The sequence below is a fragment of the Perognathus longimembris genome, chromosome 25 (genome assembly GCF_023159225.1).
Source record: "Perognathus longimembris pacificus isolate PPM17 chromosome 25, ASM2315922v1, whole genome shotgun sequence".
In the NCBI taxonomy this organism is placed as follows: domain Eukaryota; kingdom Metazoa; phylum Chordata; class Mammalia; order Rodentia; family Heteromyidae; genus Perognathus; species Perognathus longimembris.
In genome coordinates, this window is record NC_063185.1 from 14,387,539 (window position 1) to 14,409,746 (window position 22,208).

The 22,208-nt window shown below is 40.7% G+C and overlaps 1 protein-coding gene across 1 annotated transcript; it reads right to left on the reverse strand.

Annotated features, from left to right (window-relative positions):
* Positions 1-671: 671 nt before the first annotated feature.
* On the reverse strand, positions 672-15,416 carry Zcchc10 (zinc finger CCHC-type containing 10). The gene is made up of 4 exons (XM_048334206.1): positions 15,349-15,416; positions 7,587-7,748; positions 3,681-3,722; positions 672-1,860 (listed from the first exon to the last, which is right to left on the reverse strand). The coding sequence occupies exons 1-4, from the start codon at positions 15,387-15,389 to the stop codon at positions 1,593-1,595; spliced, it is 513 nt and encodes a 170-aa protein (XP_048190163.1). The 5' UTR covers positions 15,390-15,416; the 3' UTR covers positions 672-1,592.
* Positions 15,417-22,208: the final 6,792 nt, after the last annotated feature.

Sequence of the window (22,208 nt, forward strand, 5' to 3'; positions counted from 1 at the left end):
AAGAGAAGAAAAAAGAAAAATATCGTGAATGCTGGGAACTACTGATTCATGCCTGTAATCCTACTCAGGAAGCTGAGATCTAGGCTGGGAATGTGGCTTAGTGGCAGAGTGCTTGCCTTGCATGCAGGAAGCCATGGGTTCGATTCCTCAGCAGCACATAAACAGAAAACACCGGAAGAGGTGCTGGGGCTCAAGTGGCAGAGTGATAGTCTTGAGCAAAAAGAAGCCAGGGACAGTGCTCAGGCCCTGAGTTCAAGGCCCAGGACTGGCAAAAAATAAAAAAAAAGAAGCTGAGATATGAGGATTGCTGTTTGAAGCAGCCTGGCAGGAAAGTCTGTGAGATTCTCATCTCTAATTTACCATCAAAAAGACAGTAGTGAGCTATGGCCCAAGTGGTCGAGTGATAGCCTTGAATAAAAAAAAAACTCAGAGACAGTGGCCAGGCCCTGTGTTCAAGCCCCAGGATTGGCATGCATACATGCGTGCACACATGTACACACACACACACACAAAGAATGGAAACATTATCAAATATTTTCACTTAATTTTCATGTTAGGTGTCAATTGTGTGTATGTTATGTAAACATACCAGATTAACCTTTGTTGTTTATATTAATGCAGTTGAAAGTCACAGGTTACCAGTTATAAATAAAATGTCATGCCATAAGTGCAAAATTGGTAAGAGGCAATCTTTATTGAAAGCATTAAAAAAATTCTTAATAAAAGACAACCAGTACTGCCCTAATTTTCTGTAAAAATTACCTCTTTTTTCCCTTCTGAATGGTACCTTTCTATAGCATGTTAATATATAAATATATTTATAGCATTTTTACTTAGGTTAGCCTTTTATATGGCTGCTTTCTCATCTGATACATTGCATCTTTTTAAAGGCACCAAAATTAAGAGTCCTTAGATTCATATTTTTCTTGTCCCTTTTTAGATTCTACTAGAATTTCTCAGAAAAGGGTGACTCTAAGTAAGAACCTCAGGAACCAGAGGAAATTACTATTAAGACAGAACAACTTGAGACTTATAGCATTCAAAAGGTCTAAATATATTAATAGGTTCCTTGATCTTGAATCAGGACAAAAAAGTAGAATAGCTTTCTGGACATAAAAGTAAACAGAGAACATATTTATTAATGGTAGAAAAACTCCTTATAGTGACAATGTATTAAATCTTAACATAATAAACACAGCCAGAGGCATTAAAAATAAAAAATACCTTGCCAAATATTCTGATGCATTATCATGAAACCCATCACATACATACCATTAACATTTAACAAAGTATGGAGTTTATTTCACAGGGGAAAAAATAAACTTCATAACAAAAACAGATTTACTGGTATTCAGCTTTGATCAAATTCTAGAGCTACATCTTAAAGTTTTTTTTAAAAAAAGATCCCCCTTAAAATAAATCTTTCTTCATATAATCCATTATTAATACTCTGTGTCTTTTCTTTGTGAAACACTTAGAAGCCTTTGAACTCTAGAAATTTTGGTCAGCTAATCTAGTTGAATGTTTTCTAAATTCCCCTTCAAAAGTCTCACTGGTTTTCAGTCCATTTGTCCAGTATGGAAGGAACAATTCTATTTCTTTTTCCTCTTACTTGGTGGCTCATCCTCAGAGCTGCTATCTGTGCTGCTGCTGCTACTGGAAGAGCTGGAGTCTGAGTCTGAATCCGAGGAGGAGGACGAGGAGGTGGTGGATGAGTCCGAGGAGGAAGAAGAGGAGGAGCTTTCATCTGTGTCACTGTCCTCTGAGGAGGACGAGGTAGAGGTCTCTTCACTCTCTGATGAAGAATCACTGTCTGAACTGTCACTGCTGTTGCTACTGGAACTAGTTACACTCTTCGACCTATTAGACAATGAATGGTATACATTAAGTCTGCTATGTTCCTGGATTTATTACATGCAGTTTGATCAAGTAAAATAATAATTTAATTAAAAACTTAATGCTTAATTCCCGTGCACGCATTACACAGCTCAGTTATGTGAAGAAGTTCTCAGCTAGGCCCATGTGATGATGAGTTGGGTTTAAATCATTGTGTGATTTGCTGAGTATTTCCTACACATTATTTTATGGAAATATGCCTCCCCAAACAGCACATGGTGCCCCAAAAAGCAAGGTCAAAGTTCATGTGCCTGGTGTTAATGGGAAAATGGAGCACTGCAGGGCAGTACTGAGCTCACATCCTGAGCATTTGCTGTCTTTCAAGGTCAGTTTCCTCCAAAGCCATGGCCTCATGAATACCAAGGCCTTGCATATACACGTGGGAGCTGATATTTAACAGTGCTTAAAAATAATGTCACATAACACACTGTATGTATATCTTGAAATTTTGCTAGCATGTTAGCTCTAGGATTGATGTTCTTTCAACTGCCTAGCTGTTGTACACTATGCGCCCTTCTTTTATAAAGAAAGGTCTTCTGGTTAATTTAGCAACTCTTAGCTGGAGTTACCCAAAGAGAATTCATGTATTATGCTTTAGAGTAAATAATATTAGAATACAGCTTCAATGTAACCCCTGAACTATTGTTTTTTGTTTTGTTTTTGCCAGTCCTGGGCCTTGGACTCAGGGCCTGAGTACTGACCCTGGCTTCTTTTTGCTCAAGGCTAGCACTCTGCCACTTGAGCCACAGTGCCACTTCTGGCTGTTTTCTGTATACCTGGTGCTGGGGAATTGAACCCAGGGCTTCATGTATTTGAGGCAAGCATTCTTCTCACTAGGCCATATCCCCAGCCCCCCACCAGAACTATTTAAGCCTCATATAGAGTGGTAAATGTTTGTGTGTTTTTTTAACTTGTTTTTTTTCATTTTATTTTTATTTATTTTTTTGCCAGTCCTGGGCTTAGACTCAGAGCCTGAGCACTGTCCCTGGCTTCTTTTTGCTCAAGGCTAGCACTCTGCCACTTGAGTCATGGCACCACTTCTGGCCATTTTCTATATATGTGGTGCTGGGGAATCGAACCCAGGGCTTCATGTATACGAGGCAAGCTCTCTTGCCACTAGGCCATATTCCCAGCCCCGGTAAATGTTTCTTCTCTTTACTTTTTCTTACTTTGTAGTGTAAGGGACAGAATCTAGGGTAGCATGCAAGTGAGACAAGTACTCTACCAGTGAGCCACACCTGCAACTTCATATATTCCTATTTATGACTACTCTGAAACAGGTAAGAGCGGACCAACAGTTTCTTAGTATTTTAATAACATTTTCAAGATAAGATAATATCTGCTTTTCCTAGGTATAAAGAGTAGAAATCTGTAGAAAAGGGTTAAGTGCTAGTGGCTTATGCCTGAAATCTTACATATTCAAGAGACTGAGATCTGAGAATTGAAGTTTGAAGTCAGCCTGGACAACAAAGGCTGAGGGATTCTTATCTCCAATTAATCACCAAAAAGCCAGAAGTGCAGGTGTGGCTCGAGTGGTAAAGCACCTGCCATGAGGAGAAAAAGCTAAGCAAGAGCACAAGGACTTGAGTTCAAGTCTCAGTACTGGATATACAAAAGGAGAAATGGAGGCAATGAATTAATTATAGATAAGAAGAACACAATATCACAAAGTAGCATGATACTCAAAAGACTTTATATCTGAACCTTATAAAACTATTCATCATTCCTGTCCCTCCAACTAGTATTACGTGTTACCTACATAATACTCTTAAAGCCACACGTACCTTTTGTTCTTGCTCTTTCTTTCTACATTAGTTTCTCCAATGCTGATAGAAGAGGAAAAAAGCTCCTGTTAATAATGACAATACACAACTCAAAAATCCCTTTTGCCATTCTCAGAATTGTTTTATGTGGGAGAAACACAGTCTTTCACAATAACATGTCCTCAGAATACAGTATTACTTGCTTCAAGTTTCCCATTGCAGGCTATCTATGGTACATGTAGTCCACTTAGTTATCACTTAAGCAACAAATTTTATCACCTCTACCTTTCAGAGCCAGGTAAGTTAGTAATTAAGATAACTGAATGCAGAAATTGGATTCTTTTTTACTTTGGGAGTTAAGTCATCTACTTACATTAACAACCCAGCAAAGCAAAATAATGACATAATTGCTATAATTTGAGTCCCCAGAATCTAATATAAATGATTATCTCATTTTTTAAAAAGCAAAACTTTTCTTCATGTCTTCCAAATTTTCAGTTACTATTTAAAGCCAAGAAACTTAGCACTTCAGGACTGTGTTTTCTTACACAATTTATAAAGAACAAAGTATAATGAATTTGAATGTAATGTACAAATGGCCTGCTGTATTTCTGCCAAACAGTGTGCACACAATTTAAGTTGTCAAATTATGCAATTACTTCTATCACTACAGTAATGACTTGTTAACTTAACATTTCTACTTTCTGGATTTCGCTATATTTCCTATATAATGCTTCTATCCTTATTTCAAATATTTTTATATAATTTTTTATGCAATGGAATCACAGACTTGCAATTTTTGGCATAAAATCAATTGCAGAAGTAGACTTACTGAATTATACAAGAATTTGTGCCAGATACTGGAGGCTCACACCTGTAATCCTAGCTTCTCAGGAGGCTGAGATCTGAGGATGGCAGTTCAAAGCCAAACTGATCAGGAAAAGTCCATGAGATTTTTATCTCCAATTAACCACTAGAAAATCAGAAGTGGTGCTGTCTTGAGTGGTGCTAGCCTTGAGCAAAAATGCTCAGTTAGCGCCCAGGGCCCTGAGTTCAAGCCCCAAGACAAAGAATATATAAAATAAAAATAAACTGTGAAATCTACACACTGAAATCTACACATATCCATGGTTTTATCATTGAAGAAGAAAATCAGCAGTCTCAGATCCAGATCAAAATTCATGTCATTTTATGTTTGTAGTTCTACGAATCAAACTTAGGGCTTCTATGCATGTTAGGCAAGCAGTCAAAATGGAGTTATACTCTCAGCCCATATTGATACTATTATATCACTTTTGGAATTGTATCCAAAGGAAACTAAATACTACAATTTGATATTTACTCCTATTCTACAAAAAAAATACAGGAACAAGTTTATCTTTAGTAGTTGGTACTTTTACACTGACTCCTTCCCTTCTCTGAATGTGTACTTTTATTCTACTTTCTCAATATATCTTATCTTATCTACAAGTTTTAGTGATCATTTAAGATACTTCAATAGTATGTAGTAATAAGTACCTGAGATCATAAGGCTTTACCAGTTTATTATAACTATAACTTAATACTTAGCTTCTCTTTATAAGGTCATTCATGCTCCAATGAATTCTTCACAATAGTGTATATTGGTTAAAAGCATTTAAACAGTGTTTTTAAGGTTAAATTTCAAATGGATGAGGTGGCTCCACAGCTTTCTAAACAAGGCGGCTAAATTAATGTGTTTAAATGACTACATGCCATGTTTGGAAGATTAACATTATCTACCAAGAAGGGATTAAGGGATGAGGAAGCACAGTTATATACTGCTTTAGAGTGTGCTGAAAATATTCTTCACACGTAAGGAAATATTCACAGCTAAAGCACAGAGAGGAATGAGTAATAATGACCACTTAATGGATCATGAATGTTCAAGAGGTTAGCTTCCAGTGGACAAGCTGGGATTTTTAGGAAGAATGACCTGATTTTGTGTGTCAGTGGCCTAGATCTTAAGTCACAGCATAAGATCTACTCTAGTGGGGCTGGGGATATGGCCTAGTGTCAAGAGTGCATGCCTCCCATACATGAAGCCCTGGGTTCGATTCCCTAGCACCACATATACAGAAAATGGCCGGAAGTGACGCTGTGAGTCAAGTGGCAGAGTGCTAGCCTTGAGCACAAAGAAGCCAGGGACAGTGCTCAGGCCCTGAGTCCAAGCCCCACAACTGGCAAAAAAAAAAAAAAAAAAAAAAAATCTACTCTAGTTAAAGTGCTTCTCTATTAAAAGGTGTTTACTATTGGGCTGGGGATATGGCCTAGTGGCAAGAGTGCCTGCCTCATATACATGAGGCCCTGGGTTCGATTCCCCAGCACCACATATAGAGAAAATGGCCAGAAGTGGCGCTGTGGCTCAAGTGGCAGAGTGCTAGCCTTGAGCAAAAAGAAGCCAGGGACAATGCTCAGGCCCAGAGTCCAAGCCCCAGGACTGGCCAAAAAAAAAAAAAAAAAAAAAAGGTGTTTACTGTGGGCACTGGTGGCTCACACCTGTAATCCTAGGTACTGAAGAGGCTGTGATCTGAATATTACAGTTCAAAGCTACTCAAGGCAAGAAAGTTCATGAGACTCTATTAAAAATGTTAAGAAAAGCCAGAAGTGGCACTGTAGCTCAAGTAGTAGAGTGCTAACCTTGAACAAAAATAACTCAGGGACAATACCCAGGCCCTGAGTTTAAGCCCCAGGACTAGCACAAAAAGTAGACAAAAAAAAAAAAAAAAAAAAAGATCTGTTTTTGGGAAAAGCATATATAAATGTCAATGACTTAAGAATGTTTTATTCCTGTCTGATCCCCTTAGAGCTTTTGCTGCACACATTGGAAGACTGTCGCCATGGAAGTCCACGTTTATTATAATATGCCATAGCTACTAGTCTTCACCAAAATGCTGCTTCTAATATGTAACACTAAGGAAACCCAACATCTTCCTATTTCAGCTTCACTAAAACGTACATTTCATAGGAAATTTAAAAAGGTAGAATGCTAGCTTAAGTAAAAAAAAAAAGCTCAGGGAAAGTGCCTAGGCCTTGAGTTCAAGCCCCACGACTGACACAATAAAACAAAAAACAAGGGGCTGGGAATATGGCCTAGTGGCAAGAGCGCTTGCCTCCTACACATGAAGCTCTCGGTTCGATTCCCCAGCACCACATACATGGAAAACGGCCAGCAGGGGCGCTGTGGCTCAGGTGGCAGAGTGCTAGCCTTGAGCGGGAAGAAGACAGGAACAGTGCTCAGGCCCTGAGTCAAGGCCCAGGACTGGCCAAAAAAAAACCAACAACCTTTATTCAAAGAGTATAAAAGAGTAAATAATTTTCCAATCTCTGTCCTATTTATTTCTCCTTCTAAGGAGTAACCACTGTTATGCTCTATTTATAATTTTGACAATTCCCACTATTCTTTGCTTCCTTGTTTTAATATAAATCATAGTATATTATATACACTAGTCTCTATTTTGTTTAAATACTTAGGTGGCTTTTCCTATCTGTTAATATCACCCAACTCAAGTGTTATCTGTTTTGTCACTTCACTGATAGTTAAGGCACTAAAGCAACATAATTAAAATCATGGGGAATGGGCTGGTGGTTTAACCTACTTGTGTGACACTGACTTCCTGACCCTGTGTTCTCTTTCTTCATGTGTAAACTGAGGATAATGGCAGTGGCAGTATCTACCTTAATAGGACAGATTTGAGGTTTAAATAAGCTAATTCATGCAAAATATTTAGTAGAGTTCCTGGCATATAGTAAGAATTCATTAAAAATTAGTTAAGAGTTCAGATCATAATTGTAATTAGAGTTAAGATTATAAGATTATATATATATACACATATATATATAATGACCATGAAACAGTATCTTATTAAACTATAAATAATAGTCCTTTGGATACCATACTAAACCTACCTTTGTTGTAATAATAATCTATTTTCTTTTTCTTTTAAAGCTTTCTTTAGTTCTGCTGTTCTTGAAGGCCTATGTAGATATTTTCTTTTACCTGTACATTCATAAGTCCAATGTCCAAATTCCAAGCATTTTTGACATCTTACATGTTGCTTATTTGCTTCACTACAAAGCAAAAAAAGGAATGTAAGTCTTAGAATTCTGCCAGGTGACACTTTCTGCCCTGAAAAGCATAAACAACATGAAGTATAAAATGTCTATTGTCATGACAAACTAAGGCACAGAAGGTATTTTAAATAGTTCCAAGCATAGACCTTGCAGCTACATAGAAGTGAGCTTGAATCTTGACTCTTCAACGCCATCTGTAATGTAATCTGTAATGACAGATTAGGTAACAAGGAGTAATTTGCTCAGAACTACAAAGGAGAGTCAAAACACTTTTATTTTACTTTTGTTTTTGCTGTACCAGAAATCAAAAACTAGCGCCTTAAAAAAAAAATAAAAATCTAAAGCCTTGCATATGCTAGGCAAGCACTTAACACTAAACTTTGCTTAACAGGAGGATAAAGAAGAGAATGGAAATTTAGAATTAAACCAACTGGAGGTGTTTGCCCATCTCAAGAGGGTAGGCATCACTTTTCACAAACTAGGGCTTAATAAACTTTGTGCCTATACAGTTAAGATTCTGAGAGGCTATACCACATGAAGAAATCAAACCAGACTAGAAACATGGCTCAAGTGTCAGAGCACCAGCCATGAGCAGGCAAGTCAAGAGTGAAAGGCTCTGAGATCAGCCCCCAGTACTGGCACACATACAATACAGCCCAACTTCTTGTCATTGGTAAGACTTACAAAAATGTGAATCTCTAAATTGGACTTGAGCTATATAGCTAGAAAAGTAGCTGTAAAAATTGTAAAAAAACAACAACAACAACAAAAAAAACCTGTATGCATTGTTGATGACGTATTATGCATACAGCACATCCCAAAGAACCTACAAATAAGATATTCTAGAATAACCAGAGTTACTAAGAAAGCTTAGGAAAGGCAAACATTTCTGTGGAAGGTCAAACTGTGCATATTTTAAGCTTTGCTGAACAGGAGGCAAAAGTGGAAATTGTATAGGTACTTATATAACAAAAAAGAAAGAAAAGTTTCATAAATATTTATTGATGGAAATAAAAAATAATGAGTATAATTTCACATAGTAAACGCCCACTGATTTGAAGAAGAGTGGATAGTCCAAATATTTTTATTTTTTTGGCAATGATAGAAATCAAACCCAGGGCCTTATGCATGCTAGAAAAGCAACTTAACCTTGGGTCCAGTTAAAACAGTTTTAACAATTTGCTTGAGAACTCACAGAATAAACATGGGAATATAGAACAACCAAGTCAAAATATGGAAGAAAGAGAGTTAACACACTCAGGTGGGGTCCCCAAGGACAAACTGATTAGATATACATATATAATATTCTTAGCGTCAGTATTAAGAACCCACAAAAACGGGTAGTACGATGAGTGCAGTGGCTCATGCCTGTAATCCTCAGTATTCAGGAAATGGAGGCAGGAGGCTTGAGTTTGAGGTCAGGCAGGCTACAATGTGAGATTCTGTCTCAAACAAAACAAAACAAGCACTAGTAAGCAGAATTTAATGGACCATGTACCAACAACAACAAAGAAAAGACATTGCTTTATAAGAATACAAGAGCAAGACTACACAGATAAGCCAATGGAAAACAGAGTCTAGAACTACATATACATATCATACTCATGTACAAAAATAATGTATATATGAACACCTAACTTAGGAGAAACATAACACTACAAAGCAGGGAAGAATGGAGAATGGTCAGATTCTAAATGGTGCAAAGGGCTGGGAAGATGGCCTAGTGGTAAAATGCTCGCCTCGTATACATGAAGCCCTGGGTTCGATTCCTCAGCACCACATATATAGATAAAAGCCAGAAGTGGCGCTGTGGCTCAAGTGGTAGAGTGCTAGCCTTGAGCAAATAGAAGCCAGGGACAGTGCTCAGGCCCTGAGTCCACACCTCAGTACTGGCAACAAAAACAAGACAAATAAATGGTGCAGAGATGACTGGTTAAACACGGACAGAGTAAGACTCTGTTCTCTATAGCATATGATATCGAGTGCATACTTAAGCAAACAATAAAGGTTTACAAGAAAGAAAGACCAAAGTATAAAGAAAAACTATATAAATGCTATAAATTCTTATAAAAAAAAAAGAACCAATAAAAAAACAGCCAGTGCTGGTGGCTTAGGCCTGTAATCCTAGCTGCTAAGGAGGTTGAAATCTAAGGATTGCACCTCAAAGCCAGCCCGGGCAGGAAAGTCCATCAGACTCTTATCTCCAATAAACCACCAAAAAGGAAAAAAAAAAAAAAGACAGAAGTTGAACTGTGGCTCAAGTGGTAGAGCACCAATCTTGAGCAAAAAAGCTCAGGGACAGTTCTCAGATGCTAAGAGGCCAGCACATAAAAAATACCAACTGGTATAATTATTTAAAAAAATACATCAAAATACAGAATATGCATATTTTATGGCACAGCAACACCACTTGTAAGTACTCACCATAGAAACTCACACAGAACTATGCCAGAAAATAAGCATAAGAATATTGTTTGTCCTGGCTGGGAGTATAGTTCAATGGCAGAACACCTGCTTATTAATAAATGCACAAGGCCCTGGGTTAGATCCCCACAATGGAGGAAAGGGAGAGGAGAAAATGAAACAAAAATCACCTTTCCTTTATGTACCCTTTCAAAAGTTCGATAACGAATCTTCTCATTTATCTTGAACAGTGTTAAGCAAGTGGAAGGAGTTGGCAGTCAGTGATTTAGTATGGATTTCTTTGTTGTATCAGTTTTTTTGTGATGTTTAAGAAAATCCAACAATCTTAAACTCCACGTTAAAATATTTGTATTTTTTAAATAAATAAAGCTGCTAGTTAACAAGCTTTTAAAAAAAGTTTGAAGTATCAAAACCTCTCATAGTTTCAGTTTAAGTAACTTAAACTTTAAGTACAGTTTAGGTAACTTTTTTTTTTCTTCATGCCAGTTCTGGGACTTGAACTCAGGTCAGGGCCTGGGTTCTGTCCCTGAGCCTCTCTGTGCTCAAGGCTAGCACTCTGCCACTTGAGCCACAGCACCACGTCCGTCTTTTCTGTCTATGTAGTACCGAGGAATCAAACCCAGGACTTCATGCATGCTAGGCAAGCACTCTACCACTAGGCCACATTCCCAGCCCCTTTCCTGTTCTTTTTAATTCTCCTTCATCCAAAGTATATTACTGCTTATTTTCTATTAACTAGAACATTCTCCTATGTAATGATAAAATGCTCTAAGAATCAAGAAATCAATGTTGATTACTTCTTACTATTTAGTCTTTAGACATTGTCTAGGTTTGATCATATGTCACAATAATGTTTATGAAAAAGTTCAGTTCAGCACCAAATTTTGCACTTGTTGCTGTTTAGTATCTTCCAGTCTAGGACAGTGCCTTATTTCATGTCTTGCGTTTTTGGCCTTGACACTGTTAGAATATTACAAACCAGTTATTTTGTAAAACATGCTTCCATTTGAGTTGGAGGATTGTTTTTCCCCAAGATCACTCATGTGGTAGCTGGCAGGCCTCAGCTCCCTACTATGTTGGGAATAGCCATAGGGCTATTCACAAATATAGCTTTAACTAGAATGAGTGGCCAGGGCAACCCAAAAAAGAGGCCAAGACAGCCCTGAGTTTAATCTCCAGTATGGGAGAAAAAGTGTAACTTTTTATTTTTCAGTACTGAGGACTGAACACCGAGTGTTTGCATGCGCTAGTTGTGGGCTCTACCACAAAGCCATGTTCCCACTCCATTTTACTTTTAGACAATGTCTTGCTAAGATACCCAGGCTGGTCTCAAACTTGTGATCCTCCTATCTGAACCTCCTAAATGGCTGGGACTACAGATATGGTCCACCACATGTATCAGATGAATGCTTTTCTTTTTTACTCAATGAGGTTCAGTTCACCACCATAACTTATTTGGGTTCTTTTAACATAGCTCTTTCATTCTTAGAACACTTCTTGCTTTCTGGTTCAATAACAACAGAAATATCAGATCCAGCTTGTATTTTTTTTTTTTCTGTCACAGTTTGAAATTAGCCATTTCTCCAAGGAATACTGATGTTTCTTTGGAGTCAAGACAGAGGCACCTGTGTGCTCACTATGGCAATATTGCTGCTTCCAGGTACTCTCAGGGGACAGAGCTAGGAAACACACACACACACACACAACCAAATACAAACATCTTACATCTACACTTAATAATCTGGAAATCATACATTTATGCTGATACTTTTCATTCCAACCCAACTTCACAGGGTTTATTCTACTTTTCCCTCCATACTTCTTTCTTCAGTGAGAAACCTATTTTCAACCACCCATAACAGATTCGGTTATTTGGCCGCCTACCCTCAAGTAACCAACTGCCCATTACAGCCCCTAATACCAGCTTCTATCGGTAGCAATGGTCTCCGTTCACTTCCCTTGGAATCTGATCTTTGGCCCTGCTCCATCCCCTCAAACTGCCAGTGCTGACTCCACTGCCAGTGGTCTGCCACCCAGGAGCACATTCTTCCTTCTATTCAGAATCTAACAGCCCACAGGCAATTACACTCCACTCACTCACCCTAACCAAGTAGATGTCTCAAGAGGATGACAATGTGTGCTGAATTGCCTCTGGAAAGCCAGTTCCCTAACCCTGCTTGAGGCTTTGTGCTGGTCCCAACCCACTGGATGCCCTCTGCACCTGTTAACACTGTAAGTCACTTTGGGCCCCTGGATCAATACCCTCCTTAACCCACTGCTGACTCCTTAACCCCTAATGTAAATGTTAGGAGAGTGGTTATTTTTAGGGGATGAAGGAGGCTATGATTGGGAAAAGGCCTCAGGGGGCTCTGGTTAAGTGGCTATATCTATTTTAAATCTCTTCATCTGGCTAATGATTACATGGGATATTGCTTTTATAATAACTTACTAAGGAGCACATTTATATTACTTTTTACATGTGTCATCTAATAACTTTAAACAAATCCTGACTCTTCAATACACACACACACACACACACACACACACACTTTTGGTCAGTCATGGAACTTGAACTCAGGGCCTGGGCAGTGTCCCTGAGCTTTTGTGCTCAAGGCTAGCAAGCTAGCTCTCTGCCACTTGGAGCCACAGTGCTGCTTCCAGTTTTCCAGTGGTTAACTGGAGATAAGAATTTGATAGACTTTCCTGCCCAGGCTGGCTTCAAACCAGGATCCTCTGATAACCTCCTGAATAGCTAGGATTACAGGAATGAGCCACCAGCAACCAGCCTCAATGGGTAAAGTTATATGACAGCTTTTATTCTATACCACATTTTCTTCCAACAAGACCAGAAGCTCCTAAAGGTAACATTTACCTTTTCTATAAGCACATTTACCAAAAACAGGTACATTGTAACAACACACTTAACTTCTTAAACAAGAAACAGCATTGTTTAGGTGCTACAAGTCTCACTTTCACTTCATATCTACAGTGGACCTTCGATTTTGCTAGTTCAGCATTCATTTATGTTCTACCCATCTGCACACCATTGGTTATAACCAAACCATTCAATTCTGTAGATAGGAAAATAATGTCTAATTCAATCATTTTCCCAAACCTCAATGCATGGCTCAAGGTGGAGTCCTTTGACCAATGAAATGTAGTCAACTGAAATTCAATTAAAGGACCATAGACACTGCAGCCATCTTGCAAATGAAATAGCCTAACCAAGCTTAAAACCAACACCTGAAAGAGCAAGCTAGAGAGAGGAGGAAGGGGAGAAAAAATGGGAGGGAGAGGAAGGGAAAGAAGGGGAGGGGACCCCGGTGACCTATTTTAGCACTGATAAGTATTATCATCTCATTCTTGGTCTCAGGACTGACCAACTTCAAAGCCTTCTTCCTCCAAGCTTACTACTTGGGCTTTTAAGTCTTTATCCTTGCATGTACAAAACTACTAGGCTTGAGAATGTACAGAATATAAACAGAAGAAAATGAACAGAGTACTTGAAATACCAAAGAAAAAACATACACATGTACAATTAGGTAGATACAGACATAGCTACTCCTGGCCTGTGAGTTGTGTATAATAAAGATGCAAATGATGATGGCATAAAATGCTGAATTATAAAGTGGCAGATCCTTCCCAAGAAAGAAGAATCTGAAACGACTCATGTGTATTATCTTTGCAAAACTGTTTTGCTGCTTTGCTTGCTCATTAGATATACAGTGGACATCTTTCAGTTCTTAAAAATTAAGTTCTGGGCTGGGGATATAGCCTAGTGGCAAGAGTGCCTGCCTCGGATACACGAGGCCCTAGGTTCGATTCCCCAGCACCACATATACAGAAAACGGCCAGAAGCGGCGCTGTGGCTCAAGTGGCAGAGTGCTAGCCTTGAGCGGGAAGAAGCCAGGGACAGTGCTCAGGCCCTGAGTCCAAGGCCCAGGACTGGCCAAAAAAAAAAAAAAAAATTAAGTTCTTTCCGGGTTCACACCTGTAATCCTAGCTACTCAAGTGGCTGAGATCTAAGGATATGGTTCAAAGCCAGCCCTGGTAGGAAAGTCCACAAGACTTTTATCTTCAATTAACTGCCAAAAAAAGACAGAAGTGGAGCTGTCCCTCAATTGGTAGAGCTCTAGCCTTGATAAAAAAAAAAAAAAAAGTCAGTGCTTATGTCCTGAATTCAAGCCCCAGGACCACCACCCCCCAGAAAAGAAAAAAATTAGGTTCTTTCTAGTCTCAAAGCAATCGTGATCCTCACTGGCTACTCTTCCCAAATGCTCTTATATAATCTTTCTTACCCGTTCAATCTCTTTATATGTCCTGGTTCAGTCCAACCTTTTGGCCAAGTGTGAACTAAGGCTACTACTGTACTTCAGTCTACCCAACTTAAGGTAAGCCTTTCTCTTTTTGCGTCCCAACTTCTCTCTTGCAAAGCTCTTCATCACCAGCTGTAAGTGCTTGTTTCTCTTATCAACTATTTTCACCGTTAGGTAGGATGTCGGCTCCGGGAAAGGTCGAGATTCTTTCTTGAATACCTCTTTGTTTTGTTTTTACACTCAAGCTCTTGCATACAGAGTGTAGTATGCCAGAGTAAAATAAATTGATATTTACTGAAAGAGAAAATGAATGGCAGAAAGCGAGAAGCCGGCTTAGGAGAAGGGTCTTTTGACAAGGAAGGCCGATGATAGGGAAGAGGCAGGAAATGCCGGCTGGGTTGGACCGGGGTACAGGAGTTTCCAGTCGGCAGAAGCAAAGGCACCGCACGGGGTGGGGGGAGGCTTCAGGCTGATCCCGACCAGGCGCGGGGTGGGCACAGGGACACCAAGCCCCGAGACCAACTGTGGGAGTTCCCGTTTGGAAAACCAGGCGCGCGGGCTCCCCTCAGGCCGCGCTGCCGGGCCCCGCGGATCTCACCCGACCGCGCCTCCGCGAAGACGCTGCCCCCCACTCCCACCTCCACCCCCCCACCCCCGCGGCGCCGCCAAACTTAACTCTCGGGCCGAACCCCGGGAAGAAACCGGCAACGTGTGTGACAAACGGCCGTTCCCGCCGGCCCACGACGGGAGAACCAACCCCCCCCCCCCGCCTCCTCGGGACCTGCTCGCGAGCCAGCCCCGAGCGCGCCTCCCCGCCCCCGGCCCGCCGAGGGTCCCCAGCCGCCCCCTTCACTCACGCTTGTCGCCGGGCTATGAGCCGATGCATGGGAGTCGCCATGATGTGACGAGGAGGCCCGCCGCGGGGACTTCTGGGAAACTCCGAGAGAGGGGGCGTGGCCTCCGGGCCCGGGGCGGCGCGGGCGCAGGCGTGGGCGGGGCCAGACGGGGGGGCCGGGCGGCCCGGGGAATGCAAACCTGCACTGGAAGAGTGTGCTCTGAAAACTTGGGGAGTCTGGAGAATAAAATGAGTTAAGCAAGGCTGAGGCCATCCACTAGGGGAAAGAATGGTTTCAGCAAACCGTAAAGTACAGGCATATGTTAATTCCTTCCTTTTACATGAAAAAAAAAAAAAGATGTACTTCGTAAGGGCCACAGGAGACTATGTAAAAGTACAGGCGCTTGGTCAAGTGAACAGGGGCTATACAAATATTTTGGGATACTTTAGCTGATATTTGCTGTCAGCTCTTCTTTTTTTTTTGTTTTGTTTTGTTTTTGGATGGTCATGGGGCTTGAATTCAGGGCCTGGGTGCTGCTGTCCCTGAGCTTTTGTGCTGGAGACTAGTATTCTACCACTTTGAGCCACAGCACCACTTTAGGCTTTCTGGTTGTTTATTGGAGATATTGGATTTTTCCTGCCCAGGCTGGCTCTGAACCGCAATCCTCAGATCTCAGCCTCCTGAGTAGCCAGGATTACAGGCCTGAGCCACCAGCGGCCAGCTCCTGTCTCATATTTGCATGCAGCAAGGAAGTCCTTACCACAAGTCTGGCACATGCTGGTGTCATGCTCTTAGACTTACCAATAACAACAAGCTAAACTTATTTAACTTTAAATATGCTACATTTCTATTTTCAGTATACGTTTGAGGTTTTGCTTCTCTTTGATAGCAACAGAAAAGAGACAAAGGCCATGTTGAGCCAAGTATTCTGAAGAAAAATACTTCATTCTAAAGGTGGGTATGAGTGATTAGATTTGGGGGTTAAAGAAAGTTATGATGTGAACTGTGAGTACATCTTGTTCTTTTTTATTTGTTTATTAATTGAACACAAATTTTTTGACAAGGTGTTGTGCAAAAAGGGTACAGTTACATAATAGGGCAGTGTGTACATTTCTTGTGATATCTTACGTCCTGTTTTTCTATCCCTTCTCTAGGTCAGGTAGACATATATACAATATACAATGTATCAAGAACATATATAGTATTCACAGACTTCATCTTGTTCTTTAAAATGTGTTTTAATAGCTGGGCATGGTGGAACATGCCTGTAATCTGAGCACTTGATAGGCCCAGATAAAAGGATCAAGAATTCCAGGCCACAGAAGTGGTGCTGTGGCTCAAAGTGGTAGAGTGCTAGCCTTGAGTGCAAAGCCTCAGGGACAGTACCCAAGCAGAGTTCAGGGGCAACAAAATAAATAAAAAATAAATAGCTTTTTAGCACTTTATTAAAATATTAATGAGGGCTGGATGTAGCTCAGTGACAGTGTTTACCTAGCAAGTATAATGTCCTGGGTTAGATCTCTCCTACCAAAATAGAAGGGACAAAAAATAATAATAACAGTTAAAATACTAACAAGAGCCAAGTGTTGATGGCTCGTGCTTGTAATCCTAGCTATTCAAGAGGCTGAGATCTGAGGATTCCAGTTTGAAGCTAGCCCAGGCAGAAAAGTCCTTATTTCCAATTCACCAGTAAAAATCTGCAAGTGCAGATATGGATCAAGTGGTAGAGAGCCAGCCTTGAGTGCAAATGCTAAGTGAGAGGGTAAGACTCCTAGTTTAAGTCCAAGTACTACACAAATGTAACTTAGGGGGCTGGGAATATGGCCTAGTGGCAAGAGTACCTGCCTCATATACATGAAGCCTTGGGTTCAATTCCCTAGCACCATATATTCAGAAAACGGCCAGAAGTGGCACTGTGGCTCAAGTGGTAGAGTGCTAGCCTTGAGCAAAAAGAAGCCAGGGACAGTGCTCAGGCCCTGAGTCCAAGCCCCAGGACTGGCAAAAAAACCAAAACAAAAACAAATGTAACTTAGTAGATACTATGTGGAAAATGAACTATGCAACTTGTGGGCAGGGATGATGGGAGGAGGTAACGGAAAGTAAAGGAAGGGGTGGCATTGTATAAAAAGAGAAATGTAGGGCTGGGGATATGGCCTAGTGGCAAGAGTGCCTGCCTCATATACATGAGGCCCTGGGTTCGATTCCCCAGCACCACATATATAGAAAATGGCCAGAAGTGGCGCTGTGGCTCAAGTGGCAGAGTGCTATCCTTGAGCAAAAAGAAGCCAGGGACAGTGCTCAGGCCCTGAGTCCAAGCCCCAGGACTGGCCAAAAAAAAAAGAGAAATGTACTCATTAACTAATTTATGCACTAGAAACCCCTCTGTACAACACCTTAATAATAAGAAAATAATATATTTTAAAAATACTAAGTCTAGGTTCAGTTTGATGGTGTGTAAAGCCAATATAAGTAATAACTGCTTCATTTTATATTGAAGAATGATAACACAGCCTCTTGGATTAAAAAAGAAAAGCAAATGTAACCTGAGTCATTTTCAATGGAGTTTTGTTTTTGTTTTTCTGATGAGAAGCATCAGTTTGTTTTTGTTTTTCTGATGAGAAGCATCGGTTTACACCAGAAATTAAGCACAAGGCTTAGGAAACATGGAATAATCTTAAAACAGGGCTGGGGGTGTAGCTCAAGGGTAAAGCTGCTGCTTAGCATGAGCAATGCCTTGGCTTCTATCCTCAGCACCAAAAGCAAACCAAAACAAAATACTGCTGTGAGAGAAAAACAATCTTTTCTGACAAACGAAAGTATTTCTATCTTGTGAGCACTCACCATTGTGTATTAATGTCTTAGAATTCTTTGCTTCTTCAAACTAGCCCACCAAAGTGAAGGGTGAGTCTGTACTAATGGAATTAAAGAATACCACCCCTTCCCCTTGAGTGGGAACTTCCTGTGACTTTACCAACCTCCTCTAACAGTCAGCAGCCTCATTCCCAGCTAGCCCCAATGAGAAGAATGTATGTATGGCTTTGCCTCAGAAAGGATAGCTACTCCCAACCATAGTAGGAAGACTCTAGAAGGCTAACTTTCCTGTATTCCCCTATCACCCTGGTAACCAACTGTTTTTTTTTTTTTTAATATGATCATAACTCCTTAGCAACAAGGAAAAGGGACATCACCCCTGTATTAGGATAAAAATCAAGCAGATTACACTTCCTGGTGCGCCTGCCTAATTCTGGAGAGAATGATGGAAATGCACACCTTCTGTACAAAGGCAAAATGCCTTGAGGAAATCTCCTATATCTGTTGTGTGTCTATTCATTTTCTGACACCAGAGGGTTGTGTGTGCTTCCAACACTACCAGTAACAACAACAACAAAATAAAACTAGACAGGGCATTGTCATGGTTGGAGAGAATCATTATTCCCCATCTGTTGAAAGGGACAGAATTCTTGGAAGAACTTCATGTGCTTGCTCATATTCTTATCTGCCCATCTTTGTTGCAATCGTGTGGCTCAGAGGAAATGATGGGGATCTTTCAACTGAGATATGCTCAGTGATATCACTAGACTAGTAAAGAAATGAGGTAGTAGGTAAATAAATCATCAGGAGGCTGGGGATATGGCCTAGTGGCAAGAGTGCTTGCCTTGTATACATGAGGCCCTAGGTTCGATTCCCCAGCACCACATATACAGAAAATAGCCAGAAGTGGCGCTGTGGCTCAAGTGGCAGAGTGCTAGCCTTGAGCAAAAAGAAGCCAGGGACAGTGCTCAGGCCCTGAGTTCAAGGCCCAGGACTGGCCAAAAAAAAAAAAAAAACAGAAAAAAAAATCATCAGAACTGTGGGTCAAAGTCTTTGAAAAATTGGGAAAGTACTTCCTACTTAAAAAAAAATCCCGTTGGAAGACCTAATTTGATTCACATTGGGCTAGAGTTCTCAGAAATCCTCAGTGTTGCTGTGTGAGAACATTAAGGTCTATCTGAATCAGGAGAGCAAGGATTTCCTAAGGGATGGGGTTGAAAGCATGGCTGATTTGGTAGAGGGCTAGCCGATGAGCAAGTTTGAGTCCTGCCAAAGAGAAAAAAAGAAAAGAATTTTCTTTTTTTTTGGCCAGGCCTGGGCCTTGAACTCAGGGCCTGAGCACTGTCCCTGGCTTCCTTTTGCTCAAGGCTAGCACTCTGCCACTTGAGCCACAGCGCCACTTCTGGCAATTTTCTGTATATGTGGTGCTGGGGAATTGAACCCAGGGCCTCATGTATACGAGGCAAGCTCTCTTGCCACTAGGCCATATCCCCAGCCCAAGAAAAGAATTTTCTAAGGGAAATTCCTTAGGCTAGCTGGTGTTTAAAGCAGTAAACAGAGATACAAGTCTTACAACTTAAGGAACAGAGACCACCTAACTTTCCAGCACGCCCCGATGGAAACAGTAAGGAAGAACACAGAAAATCCATTTTAGGAAGAATCAGGATCCCAACTTTGAAGTTACTTTGGGTTCATTTAATCATAGGTTAATCAGGCTGTCTATCATTGGTGAATCTAGATAGCTTTTCATTTTTTCCCCATTAAAATAGAAACTTAGAAATTCTTCTTTGGGGCTATTCTCCTGATGGAGAGGCTCACTACTTTCTTTTCACTTTCAAATAACTTACTCTGGTTTTCTCTAAAAAGTAAAATAAGATAGAATCTTATAGGCTTTGTTATGCACTTAGTTCCAATACTGAAGACCTAGGGTATTTGAAATACTTTTTTTTTTTTCATTGTAGTGCTGGGAGTATTACTCTCAGCTCCCATATTTTTAGTAGTTTCTCTTAATCTTTTTTCTTGGGGGGGGCGGTTATTTGTTGGTGAAAATCTTTTATCAGTTGTAAGAAAAATTTATATATAAAATTTTTGGAAGAAATAACAGCAACAAATATTCAATTATGATGCTGGATAATCATGACTACTGGTTGATCTGCTGCTCTTTAGGCTTTCTCTTTCTCTTCTTGTTCCAGATGCTATCTGTATATGAAATTACACAGCTGTGTGTGTGGGTGTGTGTGCGCACGTGTGTGCACATGCACTGGGGCCTGAACTCAGGGACTGAGCACTGTCTCTTAGCTTGAACCATACCTCCACTTCCAGCTTCTTGTTGTTAATTAGAGATCAGAGCCTCATGGACTTTACCGCCTGGGCTGGCTTTGAACTGTGATCCTCAGATCTTGGCCTCCTGAGGAGCGAGGATTATAGGCATGAGCCAACAGCATGGGGTTCTGCATAGACTTTTGGGGTATCTACCATACCAAGCACCTCTTCATTTTATTATGATTTGTGGGATGCTATGTAAAGTTATCACATGGCAGGGACATCATGCCTATTTCTAGGCCCAGGGTTTCAAAATCCTTCCTTACTTCCTCTTAGATCAATTCCATTTTGTTCCTTTCCATATCCCACTGTCCATATATATCACTGGTGAAACTCCTTACACAGTAAGATAAAGTCTTCCAAAATCATTTCGTGTTTATTACAGAGCCTGCCCAGGCCTGTCTGGATTTGTCAGTGCTAAAGTATTTAAGTACATAACCTATGCAACAGAATGGTGAGGCAGCTTTGGGGAGTGTTCTCTAGCTTGTGATGATAGATTTTTTTTTTTTAAATTGTTGTTGACCCTGTACCTTTAGTTACATTTGACTGAAACAACAGGATGATTGAGCCAGGCTGGACCAATCAGGGTCTCTTACCTGGGACTCTCAGACAAAAACCGAAGGTCTTCAGTTTTTATACCTGTAATAGAACTTGCTCTGAAGCATACATTCAGAGCTGTGATGGACAGCCACTGCAGAGAGAGAGAGAGAGAGACAGAGAGAGAGACAGAGAGAGAGAGAGAGAGAGAGACAGAGACAGAGATACAGACATATGATCTACAAAGAAAGAGGTATAACTATTAATATACTACTTTTGGCCAGGCTAGGTTGGTAGGGGTCTGTAATCCCAACACTTGGGAGGCTGAGACAGGAGGATCACTCATTCAGGGGTGACAAAGGGAGGCCTTGTCTCAAAAAAGAAAGAAAAGAATAGGGAAAACATGATAGAAACCTCAAGTCATAGAGGCAGGAAGATCAGAAGTCTGGTGCTATTATAGGCAAAGTTAGTGAGGCCCTATCTCAAAAACAAAACCACACAAACATGGGATGGCTAAAGTGGTAGGCTGCTTATACCAAGCATGCTTGAGTTTCATCCCTAGTACTGCAAAACAAAGGAAAGAAAACTCAAGTAAAATAGTCTCCTACTTGCCTATGTGTGTCTGTGGTATTCTTTTGCCCTTGCTCCTTTAGTTAATGCTGGTGAGCCTCTGTTAATGTAGTATGTGAAGAAGATCCAGGATGAATCCCCAGAGGGTCCCTTCCAACCTTGCACTCCAGGGTTCACTGGTGAGGGAGACACTGGCTCCCACTTGGCCACTGGTTCTCAGTAGCTGTCTCCTGCTGTCATGTGGGTCATGTTTCCTTTGTCAACAGCCTTCTTTGGTAGGGTTTGTTGAGGCAGTCCAAGTTCAGCCACCTACTTCAACATGTGGTGGATCCAAGAGACACTCCCTTATCACACTAGACTATTTTTCTCTCTTGGTCCATTTTTATAGCCAGTTCTAACTCCTTCCTTCCTTTCTCTTTCGTTCCTTCCTTTTCTTTTCCTTCCTTCTTTTCTTCCTTTCTTCCTTCCTTTATCTCTCCTTCTCTCTCTCTCTGCCTCTCTCCCTCCCTCCCTGTCTCCTTCCTTCCATCACTCTAACATTCTGGAGCTTGAACTCAGGCCCTGGGTGCTGTCTTTGAGCTTTTGTGCTCAAGGCTAGCACTTTACCACTTAAGTCATAGTTCCACTTTTGGCTTTTTGAT